This window comes from Thermobia domestica, chromosome 14 (assembly GCF_964235325.1).
Source record: "Thermobia domestica chromosome 14, izTheDome1.hap1.1, whole genome shotgun sequence".
In the NCBI taxonomy this organism is placed as follows: domain Eukaryota; kingdom Metazoa; phylum Arthropoda; class Insecta; order Zygentoma; family Lepismatidae; genus Thermobia; species Thermobia domestica.
In genome coordinates this window covers 28,602,528-28,619,702 of record NC_137467.1, presented here as the reverse complement: position 1 = coordinate 28,619,702, position 17,175 = coordinate 28,602,528, and the positions used below count along the sequence as shown (strand labels likewise).

The 17,175-nt window shown below is 35.4% G+C and overlaps 1 protein-coding gene across 8 annotated transcripts in view; it reads right to left on the bottom strand.

Moving 5' to 3' along the window:
• Positions 1-17,175, bottom strand: part of Btk (tyrosine-protein kinase Btk29A) — a 950,018-nt gene that overhangs the window by 15,507 nt on the left and 917,336 nt on the right. For all 8 annotated transcript variants that reach the window (XM_081737808.1, XM_081737807.1, XM_081737809.1 and 5 more), the window contains 5 exons: positions 16,063-16,234; positions 9,820-9,988; positions 5,251-5,369; positions 4,210-4,328; positions 1,083-1,216 (listed from right to left, as the gene is read on the bottom strand). In XM_081737808.1, coding sequence (XP_081593934.1) covers positions 1,083-1,216; positions 4,210-4,328; positions 5,251-5,369; positions 9,820-9,988; positions 16,063-16,234 — 713 coding nt within the window. The remainder of the gene's footprint in view (positions 1-1,082; positions 1,217-4,209; positions 4,329-5,250; positions 5,370-9,819; positions 9,989-16,062; positions 16,235-17,175) is intronic.

The following is a 17,175-nucleotide window of genomic DNA, read 5'->3' as shown; positions in this document are numbered from 1 at the left end:
CATCAATAATTAAAGTCAAAACAGGTGTTTGATTATATAATTTGTTTTTATTGATGCAATATATTATTTAGTGTTCAGCAATTCAACGGTGTTTACTCTCGTATCTTAGCTTAAAAAAAGAAAAAAAAAAAGTTTCTTTTGGATGTGATGAGAACATATTGGATTTATCAAATGTCTTGAGTATGAACCAGTTGATAGTTACAGCCAGGCCCTGATTTAGAGTTTCAGAGGCCCTAAGCACTTAAAAGAAACTGAAAATATGAAATGAAATCTTTGGTTTAACGTCCCACAAAGACAAGCTACTACCTTTAACTGTCATCTGTCGAATGACGTTACGTGAGACCACAGCGACTCATATACCCTAAAATTTGGGACACTAACGTCATCTGTTGTGCAAAAGATCACTACTTTTTAGATTACTTGGTATTGTTAATCATTAGTATGATTATTAATTTTACTTCCAGCAAGGTGGTTATGTTTTGATTAAGTATCAGCAGCGTGACGTTACGTTCCGTAACGGGTACACAGTATTGTTTCTTTTTCTTGTAAACTTCAGTAGAGTTAGAATTGAATTTACAACTGTATATATAATCAACTCATGATCAGTATCGCTGATTATCGTGGGACATTGAACTCACTCACTTACACACACACTCTCACTCTCACTCCCACTCCCACTCTCATTCTCTCTCAATATTGCCTGAATTGGTTGAACATAGTCGAAAGTTAAGAATTCACGCGAAGGGTTCCTGCTTTGCTCCCCAACCAAGTGAGTTTATGGCGGGTAATACTGTATCCGTGGATTTTCTTGAGGTTCCTTCAACATTCTCATTCCATTAATTCCATGATTTACTTTCATTGATCATTCCTGTTCTTTAGCCTACAGGGCATAATCATAGGACATAAAACAAAGTTTTTTTCTTCTCTTTTGTTTTCCAAGTTGAGTTACTGGTCTTGTTAGTACACCCACGCGGTAAGCCAGATATTCTTGTAGTTGTAGTAATAGTTGTCGTCGACTCACCAAACATACCTGAATTTGCTGTTCTAAATTTATATTTAATACCCATCCGTATTATACTTACATCATACACTTCCTTGAAGCAAGCCTTCGGTCTTTCCAGAACAATTCCACGTTGTACTCGCTCAACGACTTCTGTATTTTTCAAACGTCCATAAGGCATCTTTCCACATGTAAACACCTCCCACATTAATACACCTGTAAGCATATACAATTCATTTAATTTAAAATATTTACATATCTCTCACTCAATTATCGACAATTTCTTATTAAGCTGGAATATCTCGGGCTAGCATTACTGGTAGTCACGCAGAACTTATCTCAAGATTTTACTCTTTAGGTGAAACACAAAATATCAAGGTGCAGAAGTTGTACAGATAGTATGGATCGAAAGCTTTAACATGAACCATTAACACTTTTCATTATGTATCTCAGGGTCTATGCATTTAAAAACGATCAATCTAAACGACAGAGACGTTAATGTAGCTGTACTAATAGAAGCGTAATAGTTCAACGTAAACGACAGATACGTTATAATGCAGCTATACCAATGGAAGCTTCATGGATATATCGAAGTTGTAATTTATCAAATTAGTAATCGAAAAGGCCATAAGGAAATTCATTATTAATATAATGAATTACAATTTCAATATATCGATGAAGCTTCCACTGGCACAGCTGCATTAATGTATATGTCGTATTGTATTGTGCCATTTTCCCCTGAACTTCATACAACCGAATATAATGAAGAGTGTTTACGAGTCATACTAAGTCCAATTCATACTAGTTGTACTATTCATATCCACTCTTGCGTCTTTTTAAGTATGTTTAAGTACTAATTAATATTGAGTTGAGCTCCACAAAATCTACAAAATCTATAAAATCAAATGAAATACCTTAGATCAGGGATCAGAAAACTTTTTTGTCATATAGTATATATTGTAAATGTATACAGAAGTTTAGGTCGCTTGGGAGTCGGTTAAATTTTCTTCAATTGAGTTTTTTTTTTCTTCACAGGTTACTTCTACAGGATATGGGTGGACGGTTCCTGGAAACGTAAACCGCGGTTTCGGTTTGTTACTTAAACCGGTTTGGAACGGTTAACCGATACCGAACCGTCTCTAAACCGAACCGAACCGTTACCAAACCGAACCGAACCGTTTCCTATAATATAACTAATACATGTTCACCTTTACGTTTTCGTTGCAAGAATTAATAATATTAATTTAATAACAGCAAAAGTTGCTGAAGATATTTTATTTTACCCATTTTATACAAAGGCAACGTCTGGTCGGAGACAACGTATCAAAACAGGCACGAGAAAAATCAGGTATGTGCACTGCTCTGTATTTGATTTCACCATACAGGTCGTAAACCATTGGCCATCCAGTCATGTCAGGATGAGTTTAATTTTCATTCTAAACGAAGCTTCACCTGGAATAAAATCCACCCTTTAAGTAATTGTCCCCCCTTCCAGGGTATCTATCCTAAATCTGCATATGCTGTAAAGTTGTCTTCCAACTGATATTAAGAGTTTTATTTCAATTTCCAAAGCATCAGTAAAAGTACCCACAGAGTATAAACCCTCAATTGTTTCAGTAATATCGAAATAATTTTACATCTGAATAAAGTTATACCGAAAACATAACATTACACACTTATTGTAATCTCAGGTTGGACGGTTCCTAATAACGCAAACTGTATTTCCATCGATTTCGAATATTGAACTGAAACTGAACAAAATAGTCCACAAACAGGGTCCAACAGTTCTTAAACCGAACCGAACTGTTCCCAAACCGAACCGAACCGACCCGTCCCTTAACCGAACCGAACCGTTCCCAAACCAAACCGAAACGGTTTGAAGTCCAAACCGACTGATTCGGCTTAAGCTACAAACCGAACCGAAACCGGTTAACCGGTTTTTTGGAACACCCCTACTACAGGATGTTACAAAACTTTGTCACAATATTTTTGGGAATAGATTCCTCACATCAAAAACACGAATAAAGTTCATATGGACCTGTAGTCGGAAGTGCAGAGTTTCGTAGTTCTAGTATGCCGAAAACGTGAAAAAATTAATGCTCCATAGTTCCACTAGTATAGAACTGATCGGAATCGGGTCAAGATATCACTGAGAAACTAGTACATGAACTATCCAAACATCTACCTTTCACAGTCTCCGGTACTTGCACAACCAGTTTAGAGAAGCTGTTTGGGAGTACTTGATCACTCTCCACCTGCCTCTCTAAAAATTGGTGTGCAAGTGCTGGAGCATTCTTCTCAGTGATGTCTTGACTCGACTACCATAGCTCCAGGGGGGGGGGAGATCGCCCCCCCCAGAAGAGGAAACTTTCTTATTTTATATATATAAATAAAACCCATCCCAAAGTTTGGAGCCCTTAAAAGTAGTAGTATGACAACAAACCGCCCCCCCCCCCAGAAGTCGGTCCTGGATCCGCCCCTGCATAGCTCTCACAGTAATCGAGCTATGAACTTTTAAATTTCACTTGTCTGATGAGTATTTTCGTTAACATCGAACCTTTGATGCGGTATTTCTTTCTGTGAGAGGCACAACAGTAAGGTATACAGAAATAATCCACACACACTGGACGAATTGAAAGCAAACATTTCTGACGTCACTGCACAGATAACATCAGATGAGTTATGGTGGGTTAGAAACAATATGTTCTGTCGTCTTTGTCCGCTCCAAAATGGACGCAATTTTCAACATTGTTTGTTAATTGTCATATAAATGAAACTGTAATGTTGTAATATTGCTATTGTTGTGATTATTTTACAGTCATGTTGTAACGCAATGTAAAAATAAGCTATTTAAAAAATAATCAATATTAACGCCCGAACCGTTTGTAGCTGCCGCACCCTGTATGATAATTCTACATGATATAAATACTAGTCCTCAGGTATAAAGAGGACTAATCTTTGAGAATCAGTATTTCGAACGTATTTCCGACTTAAAAGCACAAACAGACGAATACACCTATTTATATGAATAAACAGCGGGTATAAGGTACTCTCCGTATGAATTTACAATTGTAATAACTTAATAAAATCAACTTAATCCGTAGAATTAAAAAAAAAAAGAAAAAAAAATACTGAAATACAAATAAGTGCCCGAAAAGTTGAAACTGACTTAATTTTCACTAATGAGATAATTATGACAATTTACTTACCGTAAGCCCACACATCAGACTTGCTTGAAAACCGGGTATAATTGAGCACTTCGGGTGGGGCCCATTTAATAGGAAATTTTGTACCGCCTGAACTAGTATACTGATCATCCAGAACATACCTGTAAAGATTAAGGGTTAGAACTTTTAAACTTATATAAAGTATGATAAATGGATATCATTGTATATTATAGAGTTAATTAATTAATAAGTTACTAGGAGAGATTTGAATTATTCTTCTTTCATCGTTCTTTCTACTACCTGCATAAACATACCTTAGCAATTTCCAGTGGTGTGCATTCAACCGAACGAAGTGAAGCAGTGCTTCAGTAAGCAATTTGCTTTTACAAACGTAGTCCATTGGGTGTTTCAGTTTCTTTTCTCTCAAACTTTTAGATGAAGCATGATTCCGTTTTGTTTGCTTCTGTAGCTAAACACGATCCCCCTTATTGTTTGAATGGACAGTAAGAGGATAACGTAAACGGAATGCGACAGAACAAGATGCGTAGTGAATCGCCCTTCACTTCAAGATTTCTGTCTTTTTTTTTCAGAGTGAAACACTCTTATAAAGTTGTATGGTGTAGAATTACCTGCCATCTGGACTAGGACCAGGGACGGACCAAGGCAGAATTTTCACCCGGGCAAAGTGACTTTTTGGCGTCCCCCTCCCTAGTCCTAGCCTATATTTTACATTTTATTAAAGTGATTTTAATATTTTAAACCTATTTTTCAAAGAGAAAAAATAATCAAAAACATGATATAGGTATACTTAAAAATATATATATGGTATCTTATTGGGACATGAACTTCATTGGGCAATTCAGTATACAACTCTATTGTAGCTTCAAAATAACGTCTTTCGCCTGCACAAATGACAAGTTCTTCACATCTACAGAATATAACTACAATACTATTTACGCTCTAATAAAATACAATTTTCTTTTTCAAATTGAACTTAATTCTTAATTTGTATTTTGTGAATTTTGAGTATCTCTAACAGGACGACTAAATTATTACGTGAAATGAACTGAATCGTTCACTTACCTCGCTAAACCAAAATCTGCTACTTTCACAACGTTTTCTGATCCTACTAGACAATTTCGAGCAGCAAGGTCTCTGTGAATATAGTTATGCCTCTCTAAGTAAGACATGCCTTTGCAGATCTGAAAAAGAAGTACAAACAATGTTAAGTTTTTAGATTATTTCTAACGGTGTTTGCATATTCTGTAACTTCCTTACCTCCTGAAGTGAAAGACGAGAAATTTCAGACCGTACAGAAAATCATAAATAGACTTTTCATTATGAACACCAGTACCATAAATTTAGGAGGTGATTCCTTATATGAAATGGAAGAGGTCAGAAAACGCCTCTTTCCAGAGTTATAAAAAGAGCTAAAAGTAAACTCTGGTATCCGTGCAACGAGTACTCAATTAATACTTAATAGGGTTGCCAACTCTAGAAAATAAAATTACCGGCACACCGTCAAAATCCCTCATGATATAGGCCTAAATGTGAAGTATCTCTGCTAAGACACATCCATGGGAAGGAAATGGAACAGGGGATGGGGAGTAAAAGTAAGCTCCAATCAGAGCACTTTAAAGTGTTCTGCTTCAATGAACCAAGCAATGTTTAGATCAGTGAAACAAAGGACCACTATTGTACTCGTAGACATGTAGGTGTTGGAAAGAGGCATTGTCGGTGCCGGGTCGACATTAACAGACAAAACAATGGTTGAGGCCCCTTTGTAGAGATGATTTTTTTTTTTTTAAAAAAAGGAAAGTTGTCATGCAGCAGCTAGGTACGTGAAACTAAAAAATGCAACGAACATTGTACTAATGATATGCCTAAGAGTCATTTGCCAATAATCGATGGACAATTTAAATTTATCGCTACATTTATGCCGCACAATTATGACAAATTATACATTTCTGTCTCTATTGTTGAGAACAATGTTTCACAATAAAATCTAACTATTATCAAATTTCTCATGGTAAATAAATGAAAAAAAAAAAAAAACTGCCAAAGATTAAAAAATATCGCTTAATGTATAATACAATGAAAATTTATATTTGTAAGGCACTATTGAAAAATATCGATGTTGGATGCTTTATTCTGGAATACGTAATTCAAAATACCGGTCATAAAGGTACTGGTAAGAAGTTTGTACCGATCACCGGCCTTAATCAAAATAACAGCAATATTTCCGGCCAGGTCGCTGAAATACCAGTCAGTTATTCACCCTAGTACTTAAAAAAAAGTGTATCCCCGTACACCAGATTGAACTTACTTGATATGATACATTATGCCGGGACCACGGGATTGTGAAACATGGATATTTAAATAGAGTGTATACTAGTACCTGTATAATTCCTTGAATCACTTTCAAAATGTCCCATAATGCTGAAACCAGGGCGTTTCGAAATGTCATGTTTCGCATTTTTGGCGTTTATAACTCGGCAAGGGGATGTTTGAGACCCATGTTTATTAGAACTTCTTTTCTTTCATTTGATATCACGAACCACCACTAAACTTATGGTACCGGTACTGAATTCATGAACACCCAGTATATCTCAGGTTTATGATTTTTTTTTTTTTTTTTTTTTTTTTTTTTGTGGGAGAAGGGGAAATGGGACAATAGTTCAATGCAGCTATACCGATGGAAGATTCTTGGGCATATGGAAGTTGTAAGTAATAATCGAAATCGCACATTAATAATCAAAAATTCCGTAAGGAAATCAGTTATTCATTTTCAATTTTAATATATACAATTAATAATAGATTTTCTTAGGGAGCTTTCGACTAATATAATATAATAAATTACAACTGTAATAAGCCCATGAAGCTTCCATCCGTACAGTTGCATTGATGTATCTTCTGTTTTCTACATTAAACTACGTGCTATTTTGTCCACAAATCTTGATAGATCATATGTATAGATATATATGTAACGGAAAGTGTTTGTGGCTCACGTTAAATCGAAACTCTTAAGCTAAACTAGCTGTAAACACATATTGCTCCCGCTTACGCTTTAAAAAAAAAAAAAAAAAAAAAAAAAAAAAAAACTATACATTTCAAACATTGGAACATTTTTATCCCTGCTGGTCATAAAAAAAAATATTTTATTCCAATATAGAGTCATGCTCTCGTATACATATTTATTTTTTTCTTAAAATCAAATTTGAGAAGGGGCTAAAATCAACCAGCCGGATGCGTAGTCTGCATTTAGCGATCCTAGTGCTACTGTTACTGATTTTTTTCACAGCAATCTGTCAATTCTATCAGTCAGAAAGCTCCCTATTGCAGTCACAGCCCGAACTGAACATCCATTACTACAGGCTAATTACCTCAAGCGTCATCCTTGACGAGACCCAACGCTGCTTGACTTTGATGATTTCATAGAACACCATGGCAGTTAGGAAACTGTTTAATGCAGAAGCTAATAATGCAAAAAGTATTATGAGGAGATACGTTCTTGAAAGCGAATGTAATTATGTGGTACGAAGACCCAAAGAGATTTAAGTCTAGGCTGAGGGACAGTACACCTATTGGCTAAGGAGCTAACGTGTACTGAACAAAGCACGCCGTGCTCCTGCAGGGCTAAGTTGAGATTAGGAACAGTAAGGGTTGCACATGGACAACACATAGCAAGTTTTAGTCTTGTTGAAACAAATAGTGTTACTATTTTTCTCTATATTCAATAACATGGTCTTCCACAAGTATAAATTTTCACTTCTTCGTTCAGTAAATACTTGTATCGATACACTTTACCGCCAATTTCTACAAAACATGAATTTCCAACACACAAACAACAGAATAACACTAGTTATCCTTCTCTTCTACTAGACAAGTGCTCTATTCTAAAACAACTTTCAATTCTACAAGTTAGAGTGGACTATTAATTTCCTGTACAAAGAACATGGAAGAATTAATATACAGAAAGAATCTGATAACAAAAAAGTGTTAAACGGTACAATAAAAGAATTAAGCAAGAAAATTACAGTTTTTTTTTTTAATAGGAGAATTACAGGAAAAAGATGAGATATTAGCAATTGATAAAAGTAGTATCACTGTATAATTTAACATTCAGTTATCTGTATCTAAACTTTCGGATTTCAAAAAGAAATTCATGGGATCATGTATTTACTATGGTTTCCAGTGTATTTAATAGGAAGACATTTCACGTCAATTATGAATTATCTTTAAAAATTTCTCGAATGTGACGTTCTTCGGAGTGTATAATCCAGACAATAAGTATTTTAATATTAAATGAAATATAAACATACAGTATATTCCTATCGAGAAAAATGATAGGTAGTCGAATCCAAGATCTTGCGATGGGAAAGAAATGAGTTTCTTACTGTCTTGATGATAATAAATATAGTTCTTGTCACCAAAGAAGCTGCCAGATCAAGTTACGCAGAAAGAGAATATTATAGGAGTGCATATTTTCAGCAGCATTGAAGAGACTAAAACATTTGGGGTTTTCTTTGAGCAACTTAGTGCAACTAACTATGGACGGAGCACCAACCTCAACTGGTAAACAATATGGATTAACTGGTATTTTGGAAAATAAATACTGTATTAATTATACAAGATATACCGTGCTATTTTCTGCTTTTATTCCATTCTCCAAAAGAAAGTTTTCTGTGGAAAGATGAATCATGTTCTGGATGTTGTGATTGATAAAGCTAATCAGTTTCACTAGTTTACAGCTAGTGCAAATCAAGAAACCGGTTTTTGTTACAAAACCGACACGAGTTCTTGTGCCAGCCGCTAGTCTAAAGATGAACAGTATTTGGTCTTGAAAGATCAGCTTTACGCCACCTGGTGTGGTCAAATTAAATTTTCTGTTCTTTCGAGTAGACAGATGAGTCTACATTAGAGAAGAGAGTGAAGACGTGTTTCTGTGACAGCAATGACAACTCTGTTAAAGGTGCAGGGTGGGTTTGTTCGCATAGATTAATGACAATGAATGTAAAAGTGAAGTGTAGGCATATTATTGCTGAACGTTAAGACTTTTATGCTAAGGAGATATTAGAAACCAGCATGATAACGCACCTTCACATTGCAAAACTTTATAAAATTGGTTCAACGACTCCCACACACTGGATCCACGCTCACCGGATTTAATTCTGTTGAATAAGATACTATGCAAAACTTTATCAAGCTTTGCGGCCATCCAACAAGCACGACTATGGATATCTAAACATACATGGATGAATTCACCAGCACTGTAAGACCTAACACACGTAGGCTTCATAATGTGTCGAGTAGTTTGAGTAGTCACATAGAATATTTCTCTGGTGGGTGTGTAAAGATAGATATCTTCAAAATTGTGAAAAAATCAACTATCTATTTACGAAGAAAGCCCATATTCTCCCACACCGACGTGTAGAAACCAGTATCCCATACCGCCACTGGTCGCGGAGGAAACTGACTTTCTATCTTGCAGTTACTATGCGACCATAATGATCGGCACTTTACACTTCGTGTATCTCAAAATCAACTTTTCGAAATTACTTCTCTTTACACACCCGCCCGAGACTTCATGATATAACTTTAAAAATAATACTAACACTTAAAAAAAAAGTTTAATTCGTAGTAATACTTCACCTGAATACACATATCTAACAGCATGCCAACGTTACCACCCAACGTTGCTTCATGACGACGTAAATAATTTAGGAGAGAGCCATGCCTCATGTACTCTGTAACAATGTAAATAGGTCGATGTTTACTACACACACCGTACAGCTGAACAAGATTCTGATGTTGAAGTTTCCTGGAAAACAGAATAATTTAATTAAAATATATAGTAAAATAATTTGAATCACTCTAACAGTTAACATTTACAGTGTATTTACGAAGACAATGGAGACTAACAAATCGGTACTTATAATTTTTAATAGTTTAGGAAGCTCTGCTGACTTGCCTGCTAGCCAGACCTGCGCGCATATAATTAGCGATCCCAGTGGCGACAAATTAACGTTACTAAACAAGTTCCAAAGTTAAATAAATAGAACTTTTGATATTCCATGTTTTAATGTAGTTAGTTTTTTCTTCTTATTTTTTCTACAGGTTTAACTGTATGTTATTCTGTGCATTTAAGATTTTATTTGACAGGTAAGGGGTTCGGAGGAGCTATTATTCATTCTATCAGAGATAATGAAGGGTGAATTATATGCCGAGGTATACTAGGATTGGTAGTAATAGCAATTATGGGAGGTGCAAGATAAAGCTGATTAATTTTTCCTAATGTTAATTGTGTTGTGATACTTTTATACTTGAAAATGGGTGCTTATTTATCAGAGTTGCACTAATTTAGGGAATTGTTGTATAATCGTTTTGATATAATTTTGTTACATTAGCATAAGTTTATTTTCCAATATGTAACAATTAAATATTGGTACAACTTTCAGATTAATTCAAATTTATAAGATTTAACAGTCTTCTTAATAAGTATTTGTTTTTTTCATTTTTTTTATTATAAGAACATGTTACAAATTTTACTTATTTGAATAAATAATAATAATAATAATAATAATAATAATAATAATAATAATAATAATAATAATAATAATAATAATAATAATAATAATAATAATAATAATGATGATGATGATGATGATGATGTCCTGCTACATCTATAAGGAACATACACTTTTTCTTTCAAATTTTCGATATTTCGAACTTATAATTATTTACTGTAAAATTATTATAATAATCTAATGCCCGGTTGCACCAACCGAGGATTCATCCGTGGATAGGGATTAAACTAAAGTTAATCATCGCAGTGAGGATAATGTGTTGCACCAACACTGATCTGAAGATTATATTGCCAGATCGTCGAATTAAGATTAGCCATCGAAAACGGGAGTTTAATCCTTGATAACGTCGTGATCAGCTGTGTTACTCCCAGTTTAAACTCCCAGTTTTTTCCTCTAGCATTCAAATGTGATACAGTACTATTAATACAATCCTATTTTGGACATTTATAGGGAACAGGCCATTTGAATATATGTTTGGGCCAAACTACACGGCATTTTACAGATGCCGAATGGAATGGATCAGCTGTGAGTAGAGTGAATATGCTTGCAAAAGATTTGGATATTTTAGGTGAATCTGAAGTGCTCGAACAGATAGAATATGCTATCCGACCTAGAAGAATAATGAGACAAGGAAAATCCTTTTGAATACTTCAACGATGATGCATTTTGTAATTGTTTTCTCCCGTCGAAGTACTCTGTTTTGTTGCAGGATTGCTTGCAGAAGATATCAATAATTTGGCTATTTATGTGGTTATGTGGCTATAAATGGTGTTACAGTGCTTATTTCAATTGTTCCTAAAGCAAGAAAGTGACATTTGTATCAATAAATATCTGTCATTACTACAATGGACCGATTAAAGTAGCATACTTGCACTAATTCATTATATTCATTGACTTATTTATTATAGTTTGTGAATTGAAGAAGTGTAGTTTTTAGTGGCTACCTAGTAGAGTTGGACAATGTAGGTTAAATTTACCTAACATTTAAGGTAATTATATTTATAAGATTCGACCTTGCTGCAAGACGCTCTCTTGGGGTCAATTATATTTTATGGTATACACTGCAACATTCGTTCATTTAACAGGTCTATTGGCATTTTAAATCTTTACAATTTTGGTTTATTTGGGCTGAATATGCCCTTGTATATTAAATACTGCAGAAATAAGTGTGAAAAGAAAAGTAATAAACCGAAGCAGAAAATTGGAACATTAACTTTGTATGTCATACACTAGAATTGCTCTCATCCTTACATTAAATCTGCTAGCATGTTCTGCAAATTTTACAATAAAAACTATTGATTGCTGCCATCGTGCTTCTACCAATAATCGTGCCCTTATACTTGATGTGTATATATATTTTTAAAAAATATAAGCAAATTTTCATTATAATTTCCGGTGCACCTTTACTGCATGGATCCATAGATTTGTAAAATTTACAGAACAAATTTGTAATAATATTTTAACAGACTAATGTGTTACTAATCGAAATATGTTTTCTTCTTACCTGAAGACATCCCAAATACATAGCTACGTAAAAATATATTAGTGAAAGTCGAACCTGTTATTCGCGGACTTGGCAAGATTCTAGATTACTGGTCCCCCTTCCCATTGATCAGTAATAAAGACAGAAATCAACGTGCCAAGCGGGGCTCTAACCCGCCTTCTCTCGCTAACGCTCGCTCGGCTGTACTGTGTAAATTAAATGTATATACTTTAGTACAGAAAGAAATCAACCGAGCTACTAACCTACATGGGGGACCAGTAATCTAGAACCTTCCCCGTGGACTTTCCTATAAGGTAGCTATTAATCACAGTATATGAAGTAAAGTATCTGAAGACAATGTGCTAATTCATACTGCGCAACGACAAATGTCTGAGCTTAAGAGGTTCACATAATTGTGAAATTTACGTTAGTAATGTGTTATGTTAATTTGAGCATTTGTGCTGTATCGCCGGACTACACGAAAATCGAAGCAAAAAAAAAAAAAAAAAAAAAAATATACATTTCGTTAGATTAGATTAGATTACATTATATTAGGTTAGTGTTAAGTTTAAACTTACCCCTCCGTTTTTTATATAAAAATTAGGAAAATTTACAGGAGAAATGCAGTAAGAAATGATGATTTGAAGTTTTTTATGCGTTGTTTAGGTATGTAACTTTGGCAGTAAAGTTATGTTTAATACGAGAAAAGATATGTGGAAGTGGATACTATTTGCAAGACGCGGAAGGTTCGATGATTCAGCAGCGTGCCCATTTTATGTCAAGAGCAGAACCCTTCTAACCCGTTCCTACTCCTACTCTCACTACTACTACTGCTTATACTGTGGATCCGGATAGTAAAATTGCACGTTTTGATGTTTTTACTGCTTTTTTGTAGGTATGAAACTGGAGGAGCAACTCTAAACTTAAGCCTTAGGTTAGGTTAGGTTGAGTTACAAGTCAATTATCTCGAAAAACAGATACGTATAAACTTTTACAGCTTGGAATAAAAAATCAATATATTCGTATAAATATGGAGTCCGGATATAGGTATGGCATAAAAACTACAGTGCAAAAAACAAAACAACTTGTACTAGGTGGCCACTATAAAGCAGAAATGCTACCAACCCAGTCGGGGCAGGGCGAAGCTAGTGGACTCACACGATAGCGAAGAAGTGTATCCGAAAGGAACGGGCGCGGAGCGGCGTGTACGCGCGCAAGTGAGGGAGTGAAAACATGTGAATTTTGGTAATGATACGAGTTTCAATAGCACTTGTCATGGGTTCATACTAATAACTATCTGCACTGTTTGCAGAAACACATTGTCGTAGTGGCCACCTAGCAGGTTAGGTTGGTTAACTTACATTTAGTTAAGATATAATTCGATAAAACTCAAATATGAGTGTCTGAATTTTGACACATACGCGCCATAAATCATAGCAAGTGTACCTATCCGCCAAATAGTCCCTTCCGCCTACATATGTAACGCCGGTTACATCGAAAACAACCAACAACAAACACTTCCTTAACTTCAACTTTTCCCATCGCATGACTTTCAATAATTCTTCATCAGAAATCAAAATAAATTAACCAATTTACCCGGTAAATTTCCTAAAACTGGTCCGGCGATACAGCACTTAACCCTTAATTTGGAACACAAATATACAAGCAATAAAAAATCGGGATATTACCTATAACGTTTTTACTAACGAACAAATACATTATTCAACATGTAAGGTAATTTGATGCCATATATAGTGTTTGCACTATCCTCGTTTATATCTATACCCACCTTCGCTAACGCACACCCTCGTTACCGATCGGGTCACTCCTCTGCGCTCCTACCGTAACTTGCTTAAATAGCATTCATGCTTTTAGTGACCATCTAGCAAGAGTTGGTTAATGTCTTTTGCGCAATAGTTCTTATCGTATACATACACTGAAGTTCCCCTAAAATGAATCTGTACAAGGGAATGCCTCACCCAAGAATGATTATTTAAGATACAAAAAGTCGATTTACTGAAAAAGAAGTAAATATATGCAAGAAATTAGTGCTGGATCCATACGTAAATCAGCACCGCATCGCGAATTGGTAACATTATGCAAACCCGACAGTCAATTACTAAAATAAACTTTACTTTATAAAGATGACGATATTTACGTACACCAGTGCTACTTTCTGGAATGAAGTATAACCAACTGGTGACGCAAATGTAAACTTAAACCTTTTTTTTTTTTAGCGGAACTGGCGAGGCGATGTAGATGTAAATCTATATCAAAATTTGGATTTTAAAAAGGTGGTTCGAACAGAGTCGTGGGGGGCGAGACGGGGACATATAACCTCATTGTTGATGTCCCTATTATTCCCCCACTCATACTCATATAACTGTTAAATACAGTGTGATGGTGAGACACGGCAATATGATGAGTTAACCTAACCTAACCTTTCCTACTCTTCTCTACACTTCAAAATAATGGCCTAAATATTGATTGTAAGGTAACCTAACGTAATGTAACATAAGTTACTCTACTCTACATTTCGAGCGCTTACCTCTGGTGCGTGGGGTATCTTGTTCGATTGCAGGCTAAGTAAATTTGTTTTGGGCAAGATCGTGTCCGTAGGTTTTCTCAGGGTACTCCTATTTCTTCCAATTCTCATTCCACAAATTTTTCTATCATTCACTTGTCTTCCTTAGCCTAAGTGGCATAAACGTGGGACGTTAAAGATTTCATTTCATTTTTCTGCCCTAAATTTTAAAATAGTGGTTAAACATTGAGCTAACGTAACCTAACCTACTCTACCCTACCCTACATTTGAAAAAATTGGCAAAGCATTGAGCTAACGTAATCTAACTTACCCTACGCTACCGTATTCTATCCTAATATTCTCTACTTCTCCCTATCCTATCCTATCCTATACTTCAGTGCAAATACCGAACGTTGGATTTTAAACAAGACGGTATTTGTGTGAAGCTTAGCGTAGTTTGTAGTCAAAAATTATTTAAGAAAAATGGACTAACCACCCTTACTTGAAAATGTCTCTTAACAGCCGGATAAAGGAGTTTGATCTGCTAGAAAAAAGCTATTCTTCTATTTTTTTTCAATTTAATATTTGGACCTTAGATATCTATATTGGATTTGGTTTGGAGTTTAGCATCCCTTTCAGCAGCGAAGCTATATAAGATGCGGTCCTACAGCTTAATGTAAGATCCGAACTACATGAGCTCTCGCCGGTTGATCTTCCACGTCATTCCGCTTATCCAAAAAAAAGCGATATATTTTGGAATATCAGAAACAGCTTCTTTTTAGTATTTGATATGACTTTATTATTATTATTATTTGTTAAAGGATATGTTTGTCCAAAAGCATTAAAACATATTTGCCTTCCCGAGCAGTAAACTTTACCCGCTTTTTTCTCATATCTAGTACAAAAGTTACCACATGCTACGCGAATCAGTTTTCAATTGTTACTGCACTGTTTTAGCCAATCAAATGCATGATATCGCATGACGTCATGCCATAAACGTCATAGTTTTATACAGCTTCCGATTACTCGTGGATAAGTTAATCCTTTCTCACAAACTGTTGGTGCAACGATGTAAGATTCTTATCCAAAGATAAAAATAATCAATGGATTATCTTATCCGATCTTAATCTTCGGTTGGTGCAACCGGGCATAAACGAATTATTATAATAATCAAAACTTAAGTGACTTAAAAACTGAAATGAAGTCTTAATTTTACATTATATTATCCGCCTGAAAATATGTTCGAAATACTCATAAAGTATGAGAAATACAGTGATCTCAAAAAGTTTTCTGCTACTTACGTCATGACTTTCGCTTCTTCGATAAAGTCGTCTTCCGACATGGTACCTTCCTTCATCATCTTTACTGCTACATCTATTGAGCCGCGCCATTTTCCTCTCCGAACAACGCCAAACTGACCAGAACCTAACTCTTCCAATAGCATTAACTCTTGTGGATCAATCTCCCATTTATCTACAAACAAAACAAGGTTCACAAATACATGAAACTTGTGAAAATACCATCTACAATATAATCTGAAAATCAATTTCTGGGATAACATTGCCATATGAAGAAAGTATTTACAATGTGGAAACAGTAAAGGCTGTTCACTAAGCTCACTCTCAGTTTTTTTTTTTTCATTTTTTTTAAAAAAATTAGTGAACAGCTTTAAGCCAGTGAAGAATATTAAAATGCAGCCATTTCATAAATAATGCACACTAATTTTTTGTGGCTTACACGTTTATTGTTTGGAGAGGATCTCTTTACAAGCTTTCAATATAATCTCCCTACTTGATAATGACGGAATTCCAACATCCGAGCAACTTCTGTATTCAATCAAGGACGCCACTTTTGTGAAGCTGTCGAACGACGCCTGCAGAAAGCTCTTTCAGACATGGAAACCGACGTCCATGCGTACTACGTTGTTTTAACTCTGAGGACTCATGTCTGGACAGCAGGGAACATGAGGTAATATTTCCCCGCCGCATTTGAGAAGGTTTTTACGCACAGCATTATCGGTATGCGGGCGAGCGTTGTCGTAGAGAATCAGTGATCCCGCCCTGAGCAACTACCGTCAGGTTTTGTGGATTTTTGTGCGCAGTTTCACCAGGAATTCACAGTGATACGGTGCTGTGACACTTCTCCCACATGGAATTCTGTCCGTTATGATAACACCTTGGTGATCATAATTTGCTTAACCTTTGATTGAGATCGGCGACACTTTTTTTTTTTTTTTAAACTCTTGGAGAAGATGGAGCTATCCACTCGCTCGATTGTGATTTCAACTCCGGCTCAAAGTCTTTGATCCACATCTCATCAATAGCAATAATGCGACGCAGAAAGACCTCACCTTCAACGTTGAATCTTTCTTTCAGCACCGTTGCATTGTCCAGACCGTTGCTTCTGTTCAGCAG